The 21,298-nt window shown below is 38.2% G+C and overlaps 1 protein-coding gene across 2 annotated transcripts in view; it reads left to right on the plus strand.

The window, feature by feature from the left end:
* The first annotated feature begins 464 nt into the window (after positions 1-464).
* LOC127962217 (kin of IRRE-like protein 1) overlaps positions 465-21,298 on the plus strand; it is a 29,309-nt gene continuing 8,475 nt past the window's right edge. Inside the window, exons 1-10 of one of the 2 annotated variants that reach the window (XM_052561724.1) lie at positions 465-743; positions 15,789-15,938; positions 17,855-18,004; positions 18,158-18,315; positions 18,456-18,606; positions 19,670-19,775; positions 19,979-20,127; positions 20,280-20,407; positions 20,724-20,850; positions 21,057-21,157. In XM_052561724.1, the coding sequence (XP_052417684.1) occupies positions 695-743; positions 15,789-15,938; positions 17,855-18,004; positions 18,158-18,315; positions 18,456-18,606; positions 19,670-19,775; positions 19,979-20,127; positions 20,280-20,407; positions 20,724-20,850; positions 21,057-21,157 (1,269 nt within the window). In that variant the 5' untranslated portion in view covers positions 465-694. The remainder of the gene's footprint in view (positions 744-15,788; positions 15,939-17,854; positions 18,005-18,157; positions 18,316-18,455; positions 18,607-19,669; positions 19,776-19,978; positions 20,128-20,279; positions 20,408-20,723; positions 20,851-21,056; positions 21,158-21,298) is intronic. The other variant, XM_052561723.1, reaches the window with a different exon arrangement.

A 21,298-nucleotide genomic window follows, 5' to 3' on the forward strand; every position in this document is an offset into this window, starting at 1 on the left:
ATAAAACAGAAACTGTCAAAAAAATATGTCAGCCCCCACGAGAGGAAATCGGTGGCAATGCATTCAGAATCCACGATTAGCGAAAACGAAACTTTGAAAAACATTAAAAAAGGAATGAAGCATATTTGAAGAGCCTGTTAAATGTGTGCGACTGAGTTCGTTTTTTTTTTTTCCATTTTCATTGTGTTTTCTTCTTTTGTAATGGCATATTTTTGATAGTTTCTGAAAAAGTGACGTTTAGTTTTATGAAGTTATGTTCATTTTTTTAAGCAAGTATAAATCCATAAAGAACCGATTCAGTCCGATTCAGTTCTAAACCACTGTTCAGCAAGTTTGTGAACCGATTCATCGAAAAGATCCAGTTCAAGAGAACGATTCGTTCATGAATTGGATGGACTTCGCTGAAAAGAAACAGAAAGGGAGGGAGCAGCTGCTGACACGAGAGAGAGAGAGAGAGAGAGAGAGAGAGAGAGAGAGATGAACAAGGAATGTGCCACTAATAAGAAAGCGGAGCGTCGCTGAAGACGCAAGAGAGGAGGGCAAAAGAGGGAACGGATAAAGAAAAACGACTAGAAATGCGCTAAAAAGTAGCGAAGGGGGGAGAAAAGGGGCTATACACAACCGACACGTGAATGGAAGGATTATAATCCACCGTTGGAGGGATTTGGACGCTCCCCATGCGGAGATCTGAACCATGCAGGGACTGCTGCTGCTTCTGAGTTTGGCGTTGAGTTTTCACAGAGGTAAGAGACTCCACGAGCTCAAACTTGCGCATGTGTGAGCGCAAATGGGAGAGAAAAGGGGGCAGATGTGCAGAGGATTTTACAGCGTTCATGTCTGTCTGCTCATAAAGCAGCAACGTGACCTTTGCATTCCACGCGCAGAGTTAACGGGATGACTGTAAACTCTGCCAGCGGCGTTCCCTCCAGTCAAACATGCTCTCGTCATGAGAATACAAATTAGACGAGAGGTTTGAGGGGGGAAAGGGCACGCGCCCGTGCACACGTTCATGCATGCGCACGCAGGGGGGTCTCTGACACTCCCGCATCAAGAAACGCACCACTTTCACGTGGTTTGCTTTTCACGCAGGTAATTTCCGCACCTGCGTCCATCTGACTGTCAAGTGCGTTGGATCACACACAGCACACAGAACGGGTAATTAATGTCTTGCATTGTTGCAGATCCAGGTGCGCCTGTATTAATGTATCCATCGAGTTGCTAGGCGACAGCACCGAGCTCTACCTGTTAGATTACAGCATCTTTTCCCGTGATCGCGCCTATGCGGACACCCTCCCTATTGTCTGCTGTCACACTGTGCATGTGTGTGTGTGTGTGAGAGAGAGTGTGAGTGAATCGAGGAGAGAGGGAGTGCAGGTACAGACCACTCCATCAGAGGTGAGGGGTGTGTTTTTGTCCCGGCAAGGTAGAACAGATGATGTAAGCCTTTCTCATAAAGTCCACAATCAAAGCACAAAAATGCATATTCATCGAGAAATACCTTTTGAAAACAGGTCCAGGTGACTCTTGATGGCTGCTTTGAACGTCAGCATGAGACAAGATCTGGGGAGATTGGTCTTCCAGGGATTCAGACACAGCTTTGTTCATCATCACACAATGTTTAGAGCTTCATAAAATGAAGAGGAATGCAGAATGACTCACTGGAATGAATGAAAGTACAGTGTGAAGTGCACAATGTGCATTACAGGTAGCGAAGGGAAAATTCATTAGGTCATCATTTTCTCAACCTCGGTGTTGTTCTCAATTTGTATGACTTTTTGTCTGTGGAAAACAAAAGGCAGAATGGGACAGACTGACGATTTTACAGATTTTAGGTGACCAAATATTCATGTAAGCTTTGCATTACATGCATTACATTGTTTATTATATATATTTTTTGGAACAACTGTACAGTAATGCACATGCACTGATGTCATGTGTAATGATTTATTGCTGTCATGTCTTAAGGTGGAACATATTAAGGTATCGGTGCTATATGAACGCTAATATGCTCGGGCCAGTTGCCTCGGCTCATAGAGCAACATGACTTGGCATGTACTGTAAGTTGGCCCATCAGATACCTTTTTAAAGAGGTGCATTACTGTAATGACTTCCATAAGGTTAGCAGAGGCAATTATGATGATCTCACATCAATGCAGCCATTGTCTTTCTAAAAACTGTTTGATGGTGCTGTACGCAGTGTAATATAGGTCAACATTAAACACACATTGTGAAACATAGTAACCAGCCCAAGAAACAACTGCTTGTGCTCATACTGTAAGGGATGTTCTTTGTCATGTGCTCGTATCCTTCTGAGTGTACTTTATTTCCATATGCATTCAAAACTGGACCAGGTTGCAGATCAGATACTAACGTTTCCATTTTAGTTACCTTAACAGTATGTTTTTCTGTCTTGTTCATTATGGTTTTGTCAGGCAGGCATTCCTAAACATGTCAGGTGTTATTTTAATAAAACGGTTGTAACATGAGCTTAAGCATCAGGCCCACTCCATCTAGGCAGCTAGGAGTCATTCAGAAGCAATACTTCGAATAAAACCTGCAGATGTCCCATGATCCACACTGATACTGTTAACTCTTTACAAACTAAGAACTCTGTTGAATCTAAAATCATATGCAGTTGTTAATCTCTTTTTAGCACAATCTAAAGAGTAAAGAAGGAAGAAATAAAGCAACTTTATTTCCATGAATAATGTAGCAGTTGATATTCCGCTTCTGTTCCTGCTGAGTTGAGTTCATTCATCTCCTATCAAACTCACCTGAACATGCTAATTATGTTGGAAATTACAGGCAGGTGTGTATGAATGGGGTTAGAACTTAAGGTAGATCTCCATGAGCTGTATTGAGCCCACTTGCTCTATTTGTAATGTTAACTCTCTAAAAGTCATTTAGTCAGCTTAAACCCTGCCTCTTGCTTTTTATTCAGATCTGCCTCTATCCAATCACCAACCAATGACGAAACCAAGTCCCCACCCAACATTATTATTTTTTTTTCAATAATCCGTTTTGCTCAAATGTGTCGCAATATGGAATCTAATACCTTTTGCTACTTACTGTTCATTGCACCTTTAAGACAAATTAGAGAGTTCATTGTTCAGGCAACCCACTGACTAATAGATTAAGAAAATATGTAGATTTCTTTTTTCTGATGGAAGCAAGTCGTGTGTTTGTGGGTGTCGTTGTGTCTGGAGGTGAGCCTGTAAGAAAAGACAGCACTGGGGGCAGGTGGGTTAAGGTTAGGGACTGAATTGACAAAGATTGGAGTTTTCTTTTAGTTGTTGTTGAGGGGTGGATGGGTGAAGGGGGAGCTGGGGCGGGAGTGCTTTAGGCCAGAGGGAGAGAAAGACATTATTACTCATGCCTGACTGCTCTCATAGAAGAGGCTGCTTGCCTCTCTTCTCCGAACTCTTTCTTTCTCTTGCTTCCAATGAATATGAGGGGGGAAAAGTTCAAAGGCTGGCTCAGACGGGGATCTTTGAACCCCCTCGCCTCTTTTAGGGGTCCCACATCCCTTCTCATTGAAACGATTTTGAACATGCCATGTTTCCCTTCACATTAACAGCCTTCCATTCATTCACATTGTGTTATTTTGTGCTGTTATGATTCAGTTGATCTGGTTCACTGAACTCAACTGAATGATTTGTTCATGAATTCACATTCAACACTTGTTTTTCAGTCAGAAATTGGTAATTTGTCTTTTTAAAAAGTTATGTGAATGCTGCAGTTTTAATGTTGCATAGTTTGACTTCAGTAACCCAGTAGCATTTAACACTTGGAAGACTGTATTAGCTCTATTATAACATCACTTATAAATAACATGTAGAGTCATATAGACTTTTGGTGAATTTGAAAGCTCAAGTTGCCATTCTTTGAAACTGTCTGGACAAAAGCCAACCCTAACTTTCTTCATAATTTCACCTTTTGAGTTCTGCAGTATAAAGAAAGATTCGCAGTGACATGATGGCAAGTAAATAATGACACAGTTGAAATTTCCGCTGAACTATGTCTTTAAAATTGTTCCTTGCTCCTGCACTGCACATCTCTTTCTTTTCCAGAAATGGTTTTGTCGAGTGGCCCCTTGTTCTGGCCCTCGCTCTGCTTTTCATTCTTTTGACGTTCCTCACTCCCTCGGTCTTCTCATTTTTCCCTTCTCCCTCTTTCCATCCCCCCGTTCGTTTTCCCCCTTCCCTCTTTCTAATAAGTTCCAGATGTGTTTCTTACATTCCTGTAGTCAGAGGAGAGGGGGAGGGGTCATGGAGAGAGAGAGAGAGAGAGAGAGAGAGAGAGATGGAGAAGCACATGAATTAAAAGAGAGCACATGATGAAGAGGCCACTCTGTACTGTAGACACTGATGAGATTCTCCTCTGTTGTGTGTGTGTGTGTGTGTGTGTGTGCGTGTGTGTTTCAGACACCCCTCCCACTACTTCCCCTCCCCCACTGCAATGGAATGTGGCTGAATGATGATTGTGATGTCATTTCTCGTTCTCTGAAGTTTTAAAATCAGGGAGAGCTGATCGACGAATTTGGCCAATTTTCAGCCGGCCGATTAAAAGCCATTCACAGTTGGGGAGACCGCGAGGCATTCTGAATCAAAAGCATTATTACCGGTCACCCGGTGATGTTGTGGACAAGGATGTAGAGCTGTTAATACGCTAGCTGTTCCAGTGCTGACTCAATACAAAGATGCATTGTTAATATATATTTTTTTCTACACTAAAGTCAATGTGAAATCAAAATGGCCCCTTTGACTTTCCTAACGCATGTTCTCGGGCTTATTGAGGATCATTCATTACTGCAAGTTTATCCAAAAACAAAAAAAGTTTAAAGGGATAGTTCACCCAAAATGGAAATATTGTCATTGATTCAACAATAATCGATTGATTATTCAACATTAATCTAGATAACTAAATGCTGTAAAGTGTTGTTCATTGTTACTTTATGATACCTAATGCATATGAAGTTGTTAGCAAAAAAAACAACAACATTAATTTCTTTAACCTATATCAAACTCTAGCCACTTGTTTCCAATCTGGTATGTGATGCCCATTTTTCACTAATCAGTCAACTGAGTACATCAGTTGGGTCCCGGAAGTAAAAATCTATGGCTTTGCAAAAAATCAAATGCGATTTTCATGCATATCTCGTCAGTAAAGTCGCTCCTGTGATTAATATCTCCAGCACGTGCTTTCAGATGGAGCAGCATTTACTACACAGAGCCTTAGTTCACTGACTAGCTACACAAAATCGCATTCAAAGTTGGCAATGAATCGTCTGCGATTTTGAACGCGATTTTGTGTAGTTTGTCAGTGATCTACGGCTCTGTGTAGACATTTGTTTTTGTTGATAAAAAAAAAAAAACGATTGCAAATTCACAGCATTTCCATTTACTAAAGACTGATCATGTGACTTTTACGTATGCCAGGTAAATGCAAAAAATAAAAAGCTGTAAAGCAAAAAAAAAAAAAAACACAACAACAAATTTCCATTGCAGTTTTGTTATGTATTTATTTTTTGCATTGGCTGGAAACCCACCTTTTTTATCTTTTTTTCCATATTTTGCAAATTCAATATGTGACTGATGAAGGGTAATTGTAATGTGGCTAGTGTCAATCAAGTTTGACTCTCTCATGACACACTTTATATGAAATAATAGTCTGTCAAAATACATAAGTACTTGTGTGTATTTTTGATTGGAAAAAAAAAGTCCAGTTGATTTGGTTTGTTTCATGTACAACTCTTTAATTATTATTATTATTATTTTTTACCAAATGATAAAATGAAGCCCTGTCTTAGTTTCTTAGTTAAAAATTAGTCACAATGAGTACCATTTTCTGTCTGAAGTAAAATATGTTGTGAACGTTACATTTTAAATTGATTTGAATCTAGTGATGAATACATTAAGAGCGTGTAAAAATCAATCAGACATAAATGACTCCTGGCTAGATACTCATCAGCGTTACTCATCTTCAGATCTGCATTGAAGGAGATTCCCACGGTTGAGTGGAATCCTTGCTTTTTTTATCACTAGTGATTTCAATCTGTTTGCATCAAAGTACGTCAAAGTCATAAAATAAAAGGCATGTGATGAAACCGCTATAAATTCTCTGAGAGCAAGTTTAATGTCAGATTGTGTGTGTTTCCTCATATGCATGCACACACAAAGACAAAGCACATCTGGCATTCCCAGCCTCTTGGTATTTGTTTGGAAAGCCAAATATTTAGTGCATTAAAAGGACGTCTGTGAGGTATTTGGTAATACTTCAAGCCTCGGCCCATTGGAAGTGGACAGTCCGTCCAAGCATTAGCATAGCTCTCTGCTGATGACCCTTGAGGTTGCCATGGTCACTGTATGTAATATTATGTCAATGTTCCCACAGTAGTCATGGCAACAATAGCTCCAGCAGCGATTCGTGCAAATAAATAATGTTAAAATCAACTATAAATGCTGCAGGAGATGAGACCCGGTGGCCGAAAATGGAGCGGAATGGGAGAAGAAGTGAGAAATAACCCCCCCCCCCCATTTCAAATAGATGGGTTTATATGGCAACATTGGCCTGCACAGATAGAGGGACAAAGAGCGAGAAGAAGAGGAACCAAGGGATGGAAGGGGGGAGAAAAGGACAAGGAGAAGAGAGAGGGGTGTGAAGAGGGAGGTGAGAATGAGAGAGCGACACAGGGAAAGAGGCGTTTCTCCTCACTGTCAGGAATGGCAAGGGCGAATCTAGAGAAGCAAAGCGGGAAGATGATGGAGGGAAAGCGTTGAATGAAGCTGCAGACAAATAAGAGATGATGTGAGGAAATGTTGACAAAGGAAAGGGACATACAGACCTGTACATGACAAAGCAAAGTGCTCGTACACTAGAGCTGTAATCGGGCCTTAATAGTTAGGCCCAACAGGACCCGAGCCCGACAGGTTTCGGCCCGAGCCCGACAGGTACATTTTAATTGACAGCTTTTTAAAAGCCCGAACCCGTTTACAGCCCGACATTATTCAAATGTGCGCACGCACACAGCTCTTTTGCCTTTTGTCAAGAATGAGTCATTTATACATGTTTTAACATAATTTATTCATAACTAACGTAGACTAGGCCACTTCGAAGTTGGAATAAAGAAATAAAATAAGTCCTCTGTGACATCGTAACATCTTAGCACAGACATAGGCTCATTTAGTCTATAAATAGACCAACGCACCAATAAAAACGAGTCTTTATAACAAATTAAAATATGAAAAACATTAAATTAAGATGGGTATTTGGCAATAACGAAATTAAGATAAAGGCTCCGCCGGATTTGCTTTGCCACTAGCAGCTAACATTTAATAAAAGAATGCCAACATTATCCGATATACTCTGTCTACATTATGCATTTAAGACTCAATGAATATTTAGCTATCATTTGAAAAACCTTTACTCACAGAGATTAGGCTAATCCTACATGTTTTTGTGGAGGAAAATGATTGAATCCACTGTAGATGTCTTCAGCGCGTTCCTGCGCTCACTGATGGTGCGTCTTTATTCACTCATTATTCTCATTATAAACATGGTCAAAACTTTTCCACACCTCAGACTTTGCTATAGTTGCTAGTGCAACCAAAATGTAATCACCAGAGGCAAGCCTCCGTTACACCTACTTAGCATCCATTTTCGCATCTTTCTCGCGCTAATCGAAACCCATCACATGACTGCTCGTTTACCTCTGAGCGCAAGCCATATTATATTATATCATATTATAAGATGATATAAATTAAGCCCAAACCCATCGGGTCCCGTCGGTTCGGGCAAAGATCTTCAGCTCTATCATACATGGTTAGCTATTATAGCTAATAATTGTAAAAACCGGCTGTCTGGGTGGTTTAGGTTTTGCTTGACCTTTTTCATTTCAGTTGTTCCCACCTGACATTTATTCAACGATTTAAATGTTAAAAAGCATATTTATTTAAAGGTGACCTGTTAGCCCCCTTTCTACAATATGTAATATAAGTCTCAGGTGTCTCCAGAATGTTTCTGTGAAGTTTCAGCTCAAAATACACCACGGATAATTTATTATATCATTCTGTAAATACCTATTTTAAAAGGATGCAGAAACACGCTGTTTTCATGCATGTATCTTTAAATGCAAATGAGCTGCTGCTCCCCGCCCCCTTTTCCAGAATAGGGCTGTTCCTTTACAGCTCCTACGTCAGATACTCTGATAAAAAAACATCTGTTTGGTTTTGATTATCATGTTTATCACGCTGAAGTCATGCATTTTTTCACTTTTATCTGTATGTTTAAATGTTTTAAAGCACATTTAGTCAACTGCTCAAATGTTAAAGAAGCACATGGAGGCCTCCTGCACACACAAACACATGCAAAGTCATGCATAAACACACACAAACATGCATATACACACATGCATTCAGGAGGCACATGCAAATGCAGACATAAACACATACATGCGTGCATACACACATACAATCTCAAGTGTAAAAACACTGGGTAACTGGACATGTTACAATGTTAAAAATCACAAAGAACTAGCACATAAGCAATCTGCATACATGCATACACACAAATGCCTGCAAGCAAGCAAAAAAAAAAAAAAAAAAAAAAAACTTTTGGGGTAGTTTTTTGCATACGTCAGCTGTTGCTATGGTGACCCAACACTATGAGCTAGTGAAAGTCTCTGATTGGTTGAAGAGCTGGAGAGCAGGGCATGAAAAAAGGCATGGAGAGAGGGTTTACTGTATAGGATGCATTAAAAAATGGGATGGATGTAATGATTATGACAGCTTTATGTGCACTAATAAATTACATGGTGCTATTTTATCAATGACAGCAATGCACAGAGCAGTTTAACGAGCCAGCAACATCTGAAATCACAAATGGCCAATAAAATCATCTGACCATCGAAAGCATTAAAAGTGGCAGTCTGCTCTTTGTGGAGGTGTCAGATGTTAGTTTTCCTGTCGCTTCGGCACAATCACCTTGACCGCAGCAGGTGACGTATTCCTTGTCCAGACACACTCCTTTGTTGTCTGAGAGCGGCTAGCGCATGAAGTCACACAAGTGTCTGATCCGTCGCACTGCATGCGCACTGGGCTATTTGAACAGCTCGGCTCTTTTTGTCTTACGTTGTGACAGTTCTGCTTTTACTGGTATCTAGGATTTTTTTACCTCGAAGGGTCTGTTTTGATTAAACTATGCCAGGGAAGGTAATGGGGACAGTCCTTTTTTTGTCTTCCATTCTCACATGTCGAAAAACATTGATTAATTGTTTAACTGGTTCTAAACGAATGGAAAAAATAAACCGGTATGATATGATGATCATGGGACACCATCAGTGCTGTTTCCAGATACCTTTATTTTTATGCAATATTAAAACAAAATACAGAGATTCATATTTTTTAGCATCAGAGTGTACAGTGTAGTAAATGTTCAAAAAGAGTACAATATCATATTTTAACAACACTGAATTTTTTCAATACAAATAGGGCTATAGAAACATTCTTAAATCTTAAAAAAAAAGTTAAGCAAGTTTAAGCTTAAAAAATATGCTATTGGAGTAAGAAGGGGGAACAAAAAGGGAGAACAAGCTTTTTTTTATTATCTCATTATTAGATATTTGTTCTTGTTTGATCGTTTTTGTTTATATATTTATTTACTTATGTTTAGAAAACAAGACAACTTTAGAAAGTTTTAAAATTTATAGTGGAAAACAAGTCAAAAGTACTAAGTGGCATTTTTTTTAATGCATTAAAGATCTCTATTTTCAACATGTAATCCACAGAGTTCTCTCTAGTTAATGAGAAAGGGTTGGAGCTTAACCATTTTTATCTCTATTCATGAAGGGGTTTATATTTAAAATGACATCATCTCAGTCTTTGTCGCGCATTTGAATGTTTTGGTAGTATCATACACAAACCCCCGAAGACTTTCCATTGGATTCTGTTGATCCTGGAGTGCAAACTGATCATCTTCAGGATTTATGTGTGTTGACAGAAGTGAATTTTTCAGGTGCGCTGGGTTTGCGATCCGGCGATCCCTCGATGAGAGGCTGTTCTCTCAGGTCGGTCAAGTGGTGTGTTCCTGACACGAGTGTGGTGTGTAAGTGTGGTTGAAGTGTGTGTGTGTGTGTGTGTGTGTGACCATGTCTTTGTGCGGTCAGGACGTTGGCAGTGTGGCATGGACTACTGCTGGTACCCAGGGATCAGTGACTCAAGAAAATCAGGCCACTCTAAATTTGTCACTGCAGCATAACCCACATAATGAAAACTATACAAGCCCTCTCTCGCGCTCTCTCAGGTCCTCTCTCATTAGTTGCCTTTTACTCCCTCTCCATCCATGTCTCTCTCCGTCACTGTATTTGTGTTTCTGTCCTCATCTCCCTTGTGTCTTTCTCTCTTCCTCCTTTCCTTTTTCTCTTCTATCATCCTTTTTTGTTTCCTTTTGGCTGATTCATAAATAACAAGCTCATGCGGTGAGCACTTAAAGGAGAGACCGGGGCTAGGAAGCTGTCAGAAGGCTTATATCTCAGTAAATATTAGGTTTTGAGTCAAAATGTGTAATGAAGTGAAATCTCTCATCCAATTTAAAATTATTTTGCTAGCCATTGGGTAAACAAGTGAACACAATAAAACAACACTGACATGCATTCTAGCAAAAGTTAGCAATATATAATGAAGGTAGATTTAAAACCTATGTGAACTACTGCTTGAACTACTGTTTAAAGGATAGGTTCACCCAAAAATGAAGATTGCTGAAAATGTATACACCCTCAGGCAATCCAAAGGTGAGTTTGTTTCTTCATTGGAACAGATTTGGAGAAATTTAGCATCACATCACTTGCTCACCAATGGATCCTCTGCTGTGAATGGGTGCCATCAGAATAAGAGTCCAAACAGCTGATAAAAACATCACATTAATCCACAAGTAATCCACACAACTCCAGTCCATCAGTTCATGTCTTGTGCAGTGAAAAACTATGTTTGTAATAAACAAATCCATCCAAAGTTGTCACGTCTGAATCAGGAGAGAAATATGCACAGATCAGGCACCGTGTAAAAGTGAAAACAGATGTTTGACTGCTCAATATTGGCATGTTTTAGACAACTTACCACATATAGTGTGAAAAGCTGGTAAATATAAAGTTCGCTCAAGAATGGAAATTCTATCATCATTCAATTTCTCCCTCATGTCGTTTCAAACATGTATGATTTTTTCTTCTTCTGCAGATTACAAAGTATGTTTTGAAAAGTGTCTCTCTGCATGTTTTTTTTTAAATCTATACAATGAAAGTCAATGTGATCCTATGTTGTTTTGGACCCCACTGACTTTCTTTATGCAGCGACAAAGTTGTTTTCTCAAAAAAAAAAAAAAAAAAAGTTTTTTGTTTTGAGTGAAGTTTCTTGTCCTGAACTATACTGATCACCTTTACACTGTAAGCACACTATAATGAAGTATATAGCATACACACACAATTCCCATAATTAGTACAAATATACTGACATAATTCATTTAATTAATAATTTTGCTGAATGAAATACAGTTCAACATTAAAGAGTAAACACGTACAATTTAACCATTAGGAACATCTTTGGTGGGACCTATATAGCACTTGAAAAATCTGCTTGAATCAGTTCTCTACTTGTTTTTTTTTTTACTTCTTGAATCTGACAGCTCCTGGGCTCCAGTGGCCTCATGGGAGAGCAAAGTGTCCTTTGGCTGCACCTAAGAGTCTCAGTGGATATTGGATCCACATATTGTTCAACGAGTGTTTCATGAATACTACTCATTTGACATACTGCTTTTCGAAAACTACACAGGTTTGTATTTCCTCTAAACACATCAAAGCCTTCAGAGAGTTATTAATCCACCAGCTCTCTCATTTTAGCAGTATACTCTATAAACACATATTTCTATATGCACAAAACCCTGGAGGTGGGGGACGTATGCAGCTGAGTAATCTTCTGTAGAAAGGAGTCATAAATACACTGCTGCTTTACAAGACAAGCAGCTGTAGAGCGCATTGTCACATTGGGTTGCATGAACTCCCTGTGATGTAAACTGTTAATGGATAGATATGGATTTTAGTGAAGGCTAAATACTGGCCTGCTGTATAACAACTATGATAACTGGATGCTATCTTCTGTAGAACACGCATTGCACAACTGTACGAAGTTTGAGTATAGAGTGAGAGATTATGCAGTTGCTAAGGTGTTTTGAGTGTGTGTTTATTTGGTTGCTAGGTGGTTGCTTACTGGCTCAAATCACAAGAGCCCACCCTTAAGTCTCTTATGATATTCTGGACCTTCGAGATGTTTCGAATCCCACTTTCTCTGCCTGTTCTATCATCTTATGATAAAAATCTGATCACGTTTAACTTTCCTTCATTTGAGTTTACCCAAAATTGTCAATTCGTAATTTACTTACTTTCATGTCTTTTTTTTTGTGGAAAGCAAAAGAAGATATTTAGAAAAATGCCTGTTTTATTTGTTCTTATAATGAACATCAATTGGGACCAGAGTTGTTTTGAACTCCATTGGCTTTTATTGTTTATACAAAAACATCTCTATAAAAAAATAAAAATAAAAAAAAATTAATATATATATATATAATTTTTTTTTTTTTTTTTTTTGGACCCACTTTATATTAAGTGGCCTTAACTACTATGTACTTACATTTTAATTAATAATTTAGTACAATGTACTTATTGTGTACATACATGTTTTTACATTGTACTTATATTTACAAAAAAATGCTTGTAATTACATCTGTATTTAATTTCTGTAATTACATTTATAATTACACTATTGAACAATACTTTACACCTTAACCCACTCTTAAACTTACCCATACCTCCAACCCTCTCCCTAACCTTACCCCTATCCCACCTCAATAGCAGCAAAAGTGTTTTACAATACAATATGAACACAATAAGTACATTGTACTTATTTTTTTATGTAAGTACATAGTAGTTAAGGCCACCTAATATAAAGTAGGACCTATTTTTTTTTTTTTTTTTAGTTTAAATGTTTACATTTTAGCACTTTTTGTGTACTTTTTTTATACTTTTGTTTAGTATTTTTATTATTAATATTATTATTGTTAGCAATTTTAAAACTTCAGCTTTTAAGCTTTCATTTAGTTACCAAGGCATAATATTTTATTTTCTATAATTTATTTTTATACATATAATGTTTATATTTTTGGTTAAGCTTAAAAGTGATTTTGTTAATGATAGCAACATTGTTTTTACAGAAGAAATTCAGAGGTTAAATAAACTCCTTTGAAAATGAAGTAAATAAACTGAAATAGTACTTGGACAATGTTTTATTTTATGAAGTTCAAAGCGCATGACACAAAGGAGTTGCCAGACTAACACATTAACTGCATTATCCTACAGAATATATGATGTTTTTCATGGCCATTAGAGCATTGTTTCCTCTTGTTTGCCTTCATTAAATTTACCCAAAGTGATCACGGATGTTGCACGAGAAGGAGAGGAAACAGACATGGAGAGAAAGAGAGAGGGATGGGGTCATGAGAGGGATGAGTGGGCATATGCCAGTTGTTAAGAAACTGAGAGAGATGGGGACCTACAGAGGAACGCTGGAGGGATGAGAGAAGAGAGAGAGAGAGAGCGAGAGAACAAGAGAGGGCTAGAGGGCTGATATTTAATGTGATAAATGGATTGTGACAGCGTGTCTCCAAACCCCCTCCATCCAGAGAGGAAGACCACAGAAATAGAAGGCAAAGCTGAGGAGAGAAAAATGTATTTAAACAAGAAGGATAAAAAAACTGCAAGGAATTGTGCAAAAATGACAAAACGGATCAAAAGTAACGGCCGTTCTTGTTCATTTCGCCCCAAACTAGATCATGGCATTACCAGGGATTCCCATAGGAATGTGAAGTTAAAGGGAAAGTTAATTCTGTCATAATTTCCTCGCCTTCATGCCTCAAGAGGAACACAAAAAGAGAAACACTGAAGACTGTGCTGGTTGATCTTTTCCATACAATATTACTTGGCTTCATAGTCGACAGTAAAGAACTATACATTATCACAAAAGTGATATGATGTTTGAAACGGTGTTGTTTTAGCATTATTTACACACCATTACAGTATTTAATGATATTTTGAATAAGCTTTTGTTGATGTATTTAAATTTTACCCTTTAAAATATTTGTATTTGTGTTATGTGCTGTCATTTTTATTACTTTTAGTTGTGTAAAAAAAGTTATTTTGTCAAGTTAATTAATTTTCCTTTTTTATGATATCTTTATATAATATTATTTTGATTTATTTTAACTATCAAGTAATGAAAATGATTTGTTAATTTTTTTGCACAAAAGAAAGAAATGCATACAAGTCGGCCAATAAATTTATTGTTATTTCTGTATTAATTATATCTATTAAAGTACCCTAAACTTAATAAAACTTAGTAAGTACCTTAAATTTAGTTATAAGGCGAGGAATTTCTCTTATAATATATATATATTTTATTTAATCTTTATTTCAATTAATGAAAACGTTTTTTAATCGACAATAACAACACTAGTTTGAAGCAAGTTACAATAGAAACAAACTACAATTTAAGTTGCTTTAATATTCCCTGAAAATCATAACATCTGGCCTAGTGATTCATATATAACTGAGTCCTGAATCATTTGATCCAGTTTAGGAAAACAGAATGATTTGTTCGTGAATCAGATGATTGATTGGTCAGTGACTTTTTCAACTCACCGCAGAGGAAGACTGATCAAATAGCAAAGTTGTATGGACTACTTTTATTATTTTTCTGATTACTATGATGTGTCGTTTTCAATCTTTGAAACTTAAAAGTTAGTTCAGTTCAAAAAATGAAAATTCCAACATTATTTGCATAATGCACACACATTTTTTAGGGTGAACTATCCCTTCAAGACCCCGTTTCTTATACTGTAGTGCATGGTAAAGAGAAACGTGCACACTTCACAAGCTCTCTTTTTGTGTTTTACAGAAGAAAGTATGTGAGGGTGGATAAAAGTGATGACAAACTTAAATCTTTTTAAAAGGAAGAAAGAAAAAGAGAACAAGGAAGGTTGCAAACTGCTTCCTGATGGACTTGGAAAAAGGGAGGAAAGAAAGAGAGAGAGAAGCATTGAGCGGAGAAAAGAAGAATGCGGGGAAAATATGAGTTGCCCTTACTTAATTTACAACATTCTTGATTTGAGTCCAATTAGAGATCCACAACTCAGGCTCTGAATGAAAGCTTTCATTGTAAGTCCGTTCTTGAAGCTGGAGACTCGGGCTTGTCTGGAGGATCAGATATCCTCCTGTGTGTCAGAAAGAGAGCGACTCTGGTGGATACCATGTTTGCGGGTGAAGAAATGTGTCTGGAATTTGGTATCAAGGGACACGTTTCTTCTTCCAAGAAACCACATTGACTTACCCAGAAGAGTGATTTTAAGAGAAGCTGCTCAGTGGATGTAGGCGTAATGCTGCAGTTTCAGTCTTGCTTATGTTCAGGCTGTCACATACCATATTACCTTTTATTACTCTCACTTTTAGTTTCAAATTCTGTAAATTAATAGTCACCGTTGACTCAAGTCATATAGACTGACTGACTTCCATGGAACAGAAAAAGGAGAAGTTTAGCAGAATGTTAATGTCAAATTTTGTGTATGATATTGTTGCATTTTAACCTTCGCTGCATCTGAATTAGAGGCTCAGTTCTCTCAGTGATTGTATTGTTATTGTTATGCTTGTACAGGACATTATTGATAGTAACTGAAGACTGTCTGTTGTGTTTCAGTGCGGACGGCGCGGTTCTCTCAGGAGCCTGCAGACCAGTCAGTGGTTTTGGGCCAGAGGGTGGTCCTGTCCTGCGTGGTCTTCAACTATTCGGGCATTGTGCAGTGGACCAAGGATGGACTGGCCTTAGGCATCGGAGAAGACCTCCAGGGTCAGTGATACACAGAGCTCATTCTTTCTTTCTGTATTTATGTGCTTTTCTCTTTTTCACTCTTCATACTTGGTCTTTCATGTTTTCCATGTTTGCCTGTTTTCTTTCTAACTTTTGTCCCAGGATGCTTTAGCAACTGCTTAACCTCTTTCTTTCTATCTTTCTTTCTTTCTTTCTGTACTTTTCAGTTTTTCTTTGTACACACTTTCAGTTTCTTCTCTAACTATTTTCCACGTTTCCTGGTTTGTTTTTTCAAATTTTTATATTCTCTTTAACCAGGTAAAAACACACTAAAACCACTCAGAATACCAAAGCAATCATGTAGCAACACACACACAAAAAAAGCTTAGCAGCACAGTAGAGGTTGACCAATAGTGGATTTTACCGATAATGATAACTAGGTTGTACCTAATACCGATTAATCAGCCGATAGTTTTTAAATTGATACTGAAAAAAAACTAAAAAGTGCTGAAATTGATCACAAACTTAAAAAAACACTGACCCATGAATCATTTTTTTAAAATAAAATAAATATATAAAAACTAATATTAATATCTTATACTATAACTTGATAATTCATGTTAGTACATTAATAACTAATGCTTATTTAGTATATATATATATATATATATATATATATATATATATATATATAATTTAATTTTAATTTTAATTTACAATTTTAATTTACATTTATGCATTTAGCAGACACTTTTATCCAAAGTGACTTACAGTGTATTCAGGCTATCAATGTTTACTATAAAATGTAGGATTGTCATCTTTCTAACTGTTTTCGGTGTTTCCCTGTTTGCTTGTTTTCTGTCTCACTTTTGTCCTCTCTTCCCCTTTGCTCTTTTGCTTTCTGCTCCACTAGCTCATCTTTTCTCACTCCTCGTGGACTGTCAAGAGAATAGTGAGGGCAGGATGTGGTATTTTTAACCTCTGCCATTATAAATAGATAAATGTGGACCTAATAAACTACATTTGCTGCATTCGTCAGATTCGTCAGATTGCATGAGGAAGATTTCTCTCTCTCTCTCTCGCTCTCTCTCTCTCTCACTTTGACTCAGTGTAGTTGTATTTACACTGTGATGCTTCACTGGGTTGTCCCCGTGGCTTTCATATAAAAGCATGCGAACATATCCTGCAGTCACACACACACACACACACACACACACACACACACACACACACACACGTACACATATGTGCACACACAGAAAGACAAGCGCACTGCACACACTGATAACTCAATCCCACTGTGTGGGTTGGGGAAGCGTGATGTAATTCACAGCAGAATTTTTGTCATTTCTCTTGCAGCAGAAGCTGGAAATGTCCATGTCATAGCGCTAGCATACATCACACAAACTCTACTGCCACTCAGTGGTGGAAAACTCAGTTTTTCCCCTTGCCAGTAGGCAAACGTCACTGGTACTGCTGCTAAGAGCAAGGTTTATTTCTTTGCAAATCTCACATCTCTAAGTAAATCAAGCATGTATGTCTCATACTATTTTTGAAGCAGATTGATAACAAAAATCAAGTGGTTGGTTGATGGCTGTTTCTTGTCTGAGCAAAATGGATGAAAAGAAAAATCTTTCGATTTCTTTAAAGAAGAATATGAGATTTAAAGGTAGCCTTTTTTCACAAACACAAAAAAACATTACATCTTGCATGTTAAAATTAAAAGTTTTGCTTATTATTTAATTTCTAGTCCTTTAAGAAATTAGTTTTGAACAACTACTCATAACTTTTAATAGCAGCAAGCATAAAGAAACCACATAGCAACATGCTAAAAACCAATCTGACCACTCATTTTTCTTGGTTTAGTGTATAATTGTGTTGAAATGAAGACTGTCTGTCTTTAAATCATCACTAAAAGTGGCGAGCTGTGGTCTGTGTGTGCATGTCTCTTGCAGCCTGGCCGCGGTATCGAGTGTTGCGGCTGGTGGATGTTGGGCAGTATAATTTGGAGATCTCTGCTGCCGAGCTCTCAGACGACTCTCTCTACGAGTGCCAGGCCACGGAGGCAGCGCTGCGCTCGCGACGGGCCAAACTCACCGTCCTCAGTGAGTGCTGTGTGTTTGGATGGTCAGTGCATGCGAAAAGCCTGCGGCTTTAGATGTTTGCTGTGATGGAATGAAGGGGTTAATGTGTTCTGAAATGAATAGATTTATGAGATGTTGCTATTAATAAGTGAACTGGTGTGTATGTTTGTGTAGTTCCTCCCGATGAGCCGGTGATTGAGGGGGCCCCGGAGATCCTCCTCACAGCAGGGGTCCCATACAACATGAGCTGTGTGTCCCGCGGAGCCAAACCCGCCTCTGTCATAGAGTGGCAGAAAGACGGCCTGCCGATAGAGGGGGCCGTCAGCACCACGGTGAGACACACACACACACACTCATGAGAATAAATGTAAATGTAATGCAAAACATGTATGAGTTTGTGGGTATGTGATAGCTTACTGTATGTACTCAAGCACAGAGGTTTTGATATGCTCCGTGTCTTTTTGTTATGCAGGAGGTGCTTTCAGACAGGAAACGCGTGACCACTCGCAGTTACCTGCCCATTTCACCAGTAGACACAGACACGGGGAAGAACTTCACCTGTGTCGCTACTAACCTGGCCGTGCCGATGGGCAAACGGGCCACTATCACCCTCAACGTACACCGTAAGTCTAAAACCCTTTCCAGTTTCAGTAACATTTACAAGGAAAGAGAGAAGAGCCAACGTCTCATCAATAAGGAAGCCTGTGGTAGCAATATATTTTATTTTATTTTATTTTATTTTATTTTATTTTATTTTATTTTATTTTATTTTATTTTATTTTTATTTTTATTTATTTTTATTATTTTTTTTTATTTTATTTTTTTTATATAATGAATATCATTATGTTAAAGTCTTCTTTTTTTTTTAGATGAATAGAAAGAATCTTAAAAAAAGGTTTACAGTTTACATAAAAAAATCTGAAGCACTACTGTAACCGTTTTTTTTTAACTTTGATGATAATAATAAACGTTTCTTCAGCACCAAATCAGCATATATGAATAATCACTGAAGACTGGATAAAAAAGGCGGCTAAAAAAAATCTGCTTTATAATCACAGGAATAAAGTGCATTTTAAAAGACATTTAAAATAGAAAACAATTATTCTATGTTGTTATAATATTTCACAATAATTGAGTGTTTACTGTATTTTCGATCAAGTAAATGCATCACTAGGAGATGCACAATAGACTTCTTTCAGAAACATCACATATTTATATATACAGGGCTCTTTTATATATACAGGGCAATTGTTTCCCTCAAATATCTATTTCTGTTTGATCTAACCCTTTTGTTGGTGGAACCTAATTTAGTCAGGTAGATTCAGTCATATTAAATAATCGGCTTGAATAAAACCACATGAAGCACAGACTAAACATATCTTACAGTGTCGGAAAAGAAATGACCTCCCACATCTGGCCAGTCGGTGATGCATTCACTGACCGTCTTCTCAACCCACAATATGCAATAACTGTACTAAAGCAGCTTTACAAAGTATAGCACATGAAACCCTTCTAAGAGGTTAAAGCCCCTTTAAGATGATAGCACGAACCATTAGGAGGAACCGTGATTCTTTCCCTTGCGTTGACTTCCTCATCCACTCCAGCTCCTTACCCTCAGTCCTTCAACTTGCCTTTGGTCTAATGAATGTCCACGGCTTATTTCTGTATTCTGCATGCCCTCTGCAGACCCACCGGTGGTGACGTTATCCATTGAGCCTCGCTCCGTACTGGAAGGAGAGAGAGTGACCTTCACCTGCCAAGCCACTGCCAACCCACCTGTTATGGGTTACAAGTATGTCTCTTACTAAATGTGATGCTAAAAGTGGTTCCTTTTACATTCTGTGAGATGAAAAATGAACGACTTGTTCTATCAGGGAGATAAAGACATCCTTTAAGTAGTATTAGGCCCCATATATCTAAGGCAGTCGACCCTTAAATTCTTTTCTCTTCATATCTGCTTTGGCGTCGCTGATTGGCTCTTTTTGGCTTTGCTAGGTGGGCAAAGGGAGGTGTGGTCATACAGGGGGCGAGAGAACGTGTTTTTGTCACCAAGGCTGATCACTCTTTCTTCACTGAGCCTGTGTCCTGCCAAGTGTTCAATGCCGTGGGCAACACAAACGTCAGCATACTCGTCGACGTCCACTGTGAGTCTTAACTTCAGAAATGCAACCTAGTCTAGAATCTATCTACTGTATCTACATCTTTTGTTGAACTATGAACGAATCATAGTTGCCATATGAATAATCATATTAAATGCAAAAACCGGACTTTTTTTTTTTTTTACTCTTTCATGCAGTCGGCCCTATCCTGGTCGTAGAGCCTAAACCAGTAACGGTGGATGTGGACTCGGACGTCACTTTAAATTGCAAGTGGGCAGGAAATCCTCCCCTCACACTAACCTGGACAAAAAAGGGTTCAAGTATGGTGAGCAAACTATTCCCCTGTGGATCTGTTCAGGAGAAGCTACTTCCTATTACGTGTTCCTCTCTCTCATGAAGATATAGGCTATAGGATATAGGATATCCGTTTTTCTCTACAGTTTATTTTTTGGTCAATGAAATGAGTGAGTGAGTGTTCTCCATAAGTGTCTTTCTTTTCCTGGCTCTGCTTCTCTTCCACATTTACCTTCCAACTGTGTTTTGATGTTGAAGCTGTTTCTTTTTAGATCATGTCTACAGTGAACAGAGCACTTTTATCTTTTTTCCCCCTCTCTCTGTCTCCCTCTCTGTCTAATGCACAGGTTTTGAGTAATAATAACCAGCTCTATCTGAAGTCCGTTAGTCAGGCAGATGCTGGTCAGTATGTGTGTAAGGCCATCGTGCCTAGGATCGGAGTCGGCGAGACCGAGGTCACACTCACCGTCAACGGTCAGTACAGCTCTTTTATCTTGTTGTACAAGGAAATGATAAAACGCTTTTTTTAAACCATGCAGCTTTCAAAGTGTTTATCAGTATTTGGCTTTGCATTTAGTGATTTATCAAGCTTTAAGTTACTAAAATAAATAATGCTATAAGGTGATATAGTTTCTGTTGTTTATGCCTTTTGTTTTGGACTGTTTTTTTTTTTTGAGCAGGTCCACCCATCATCTCAAGCGAACCGGTCCAGACTGCAGTTCGAGGGGAGAGAGGGGAAGTCAAGTGTTATATTGCCAGCACCCCTCCTCCTGACAAGATTGTAAGTTCATTACAAATGACCTGCATTAACATGCATGCAGCTTTCCACAGAATTGTACAAAAATGTTCCTAAATGGTTCTAACAACTGATATTTTACCCTTTTCTTATAATTCACCGTCTGGATACCCATAGGAAAGCTGG

This window comes from Carassius gibelio, chromosome B7 (assembly GCF_023724105.1).
Source record: "Carassius gibelio isolate Cgi1373 ecotype wild population from Czech Republic chromosome B7, carGib1.2-hapl.c, whole genome shotgun sequence".
NCBI classification, from domain to species: domain Eukaryota; kingdom Metazoa; phylum Chordata; class Actinopteri; order Cypriniformes; family Cyprinidae; genus Carassius; species Carassius gibelio.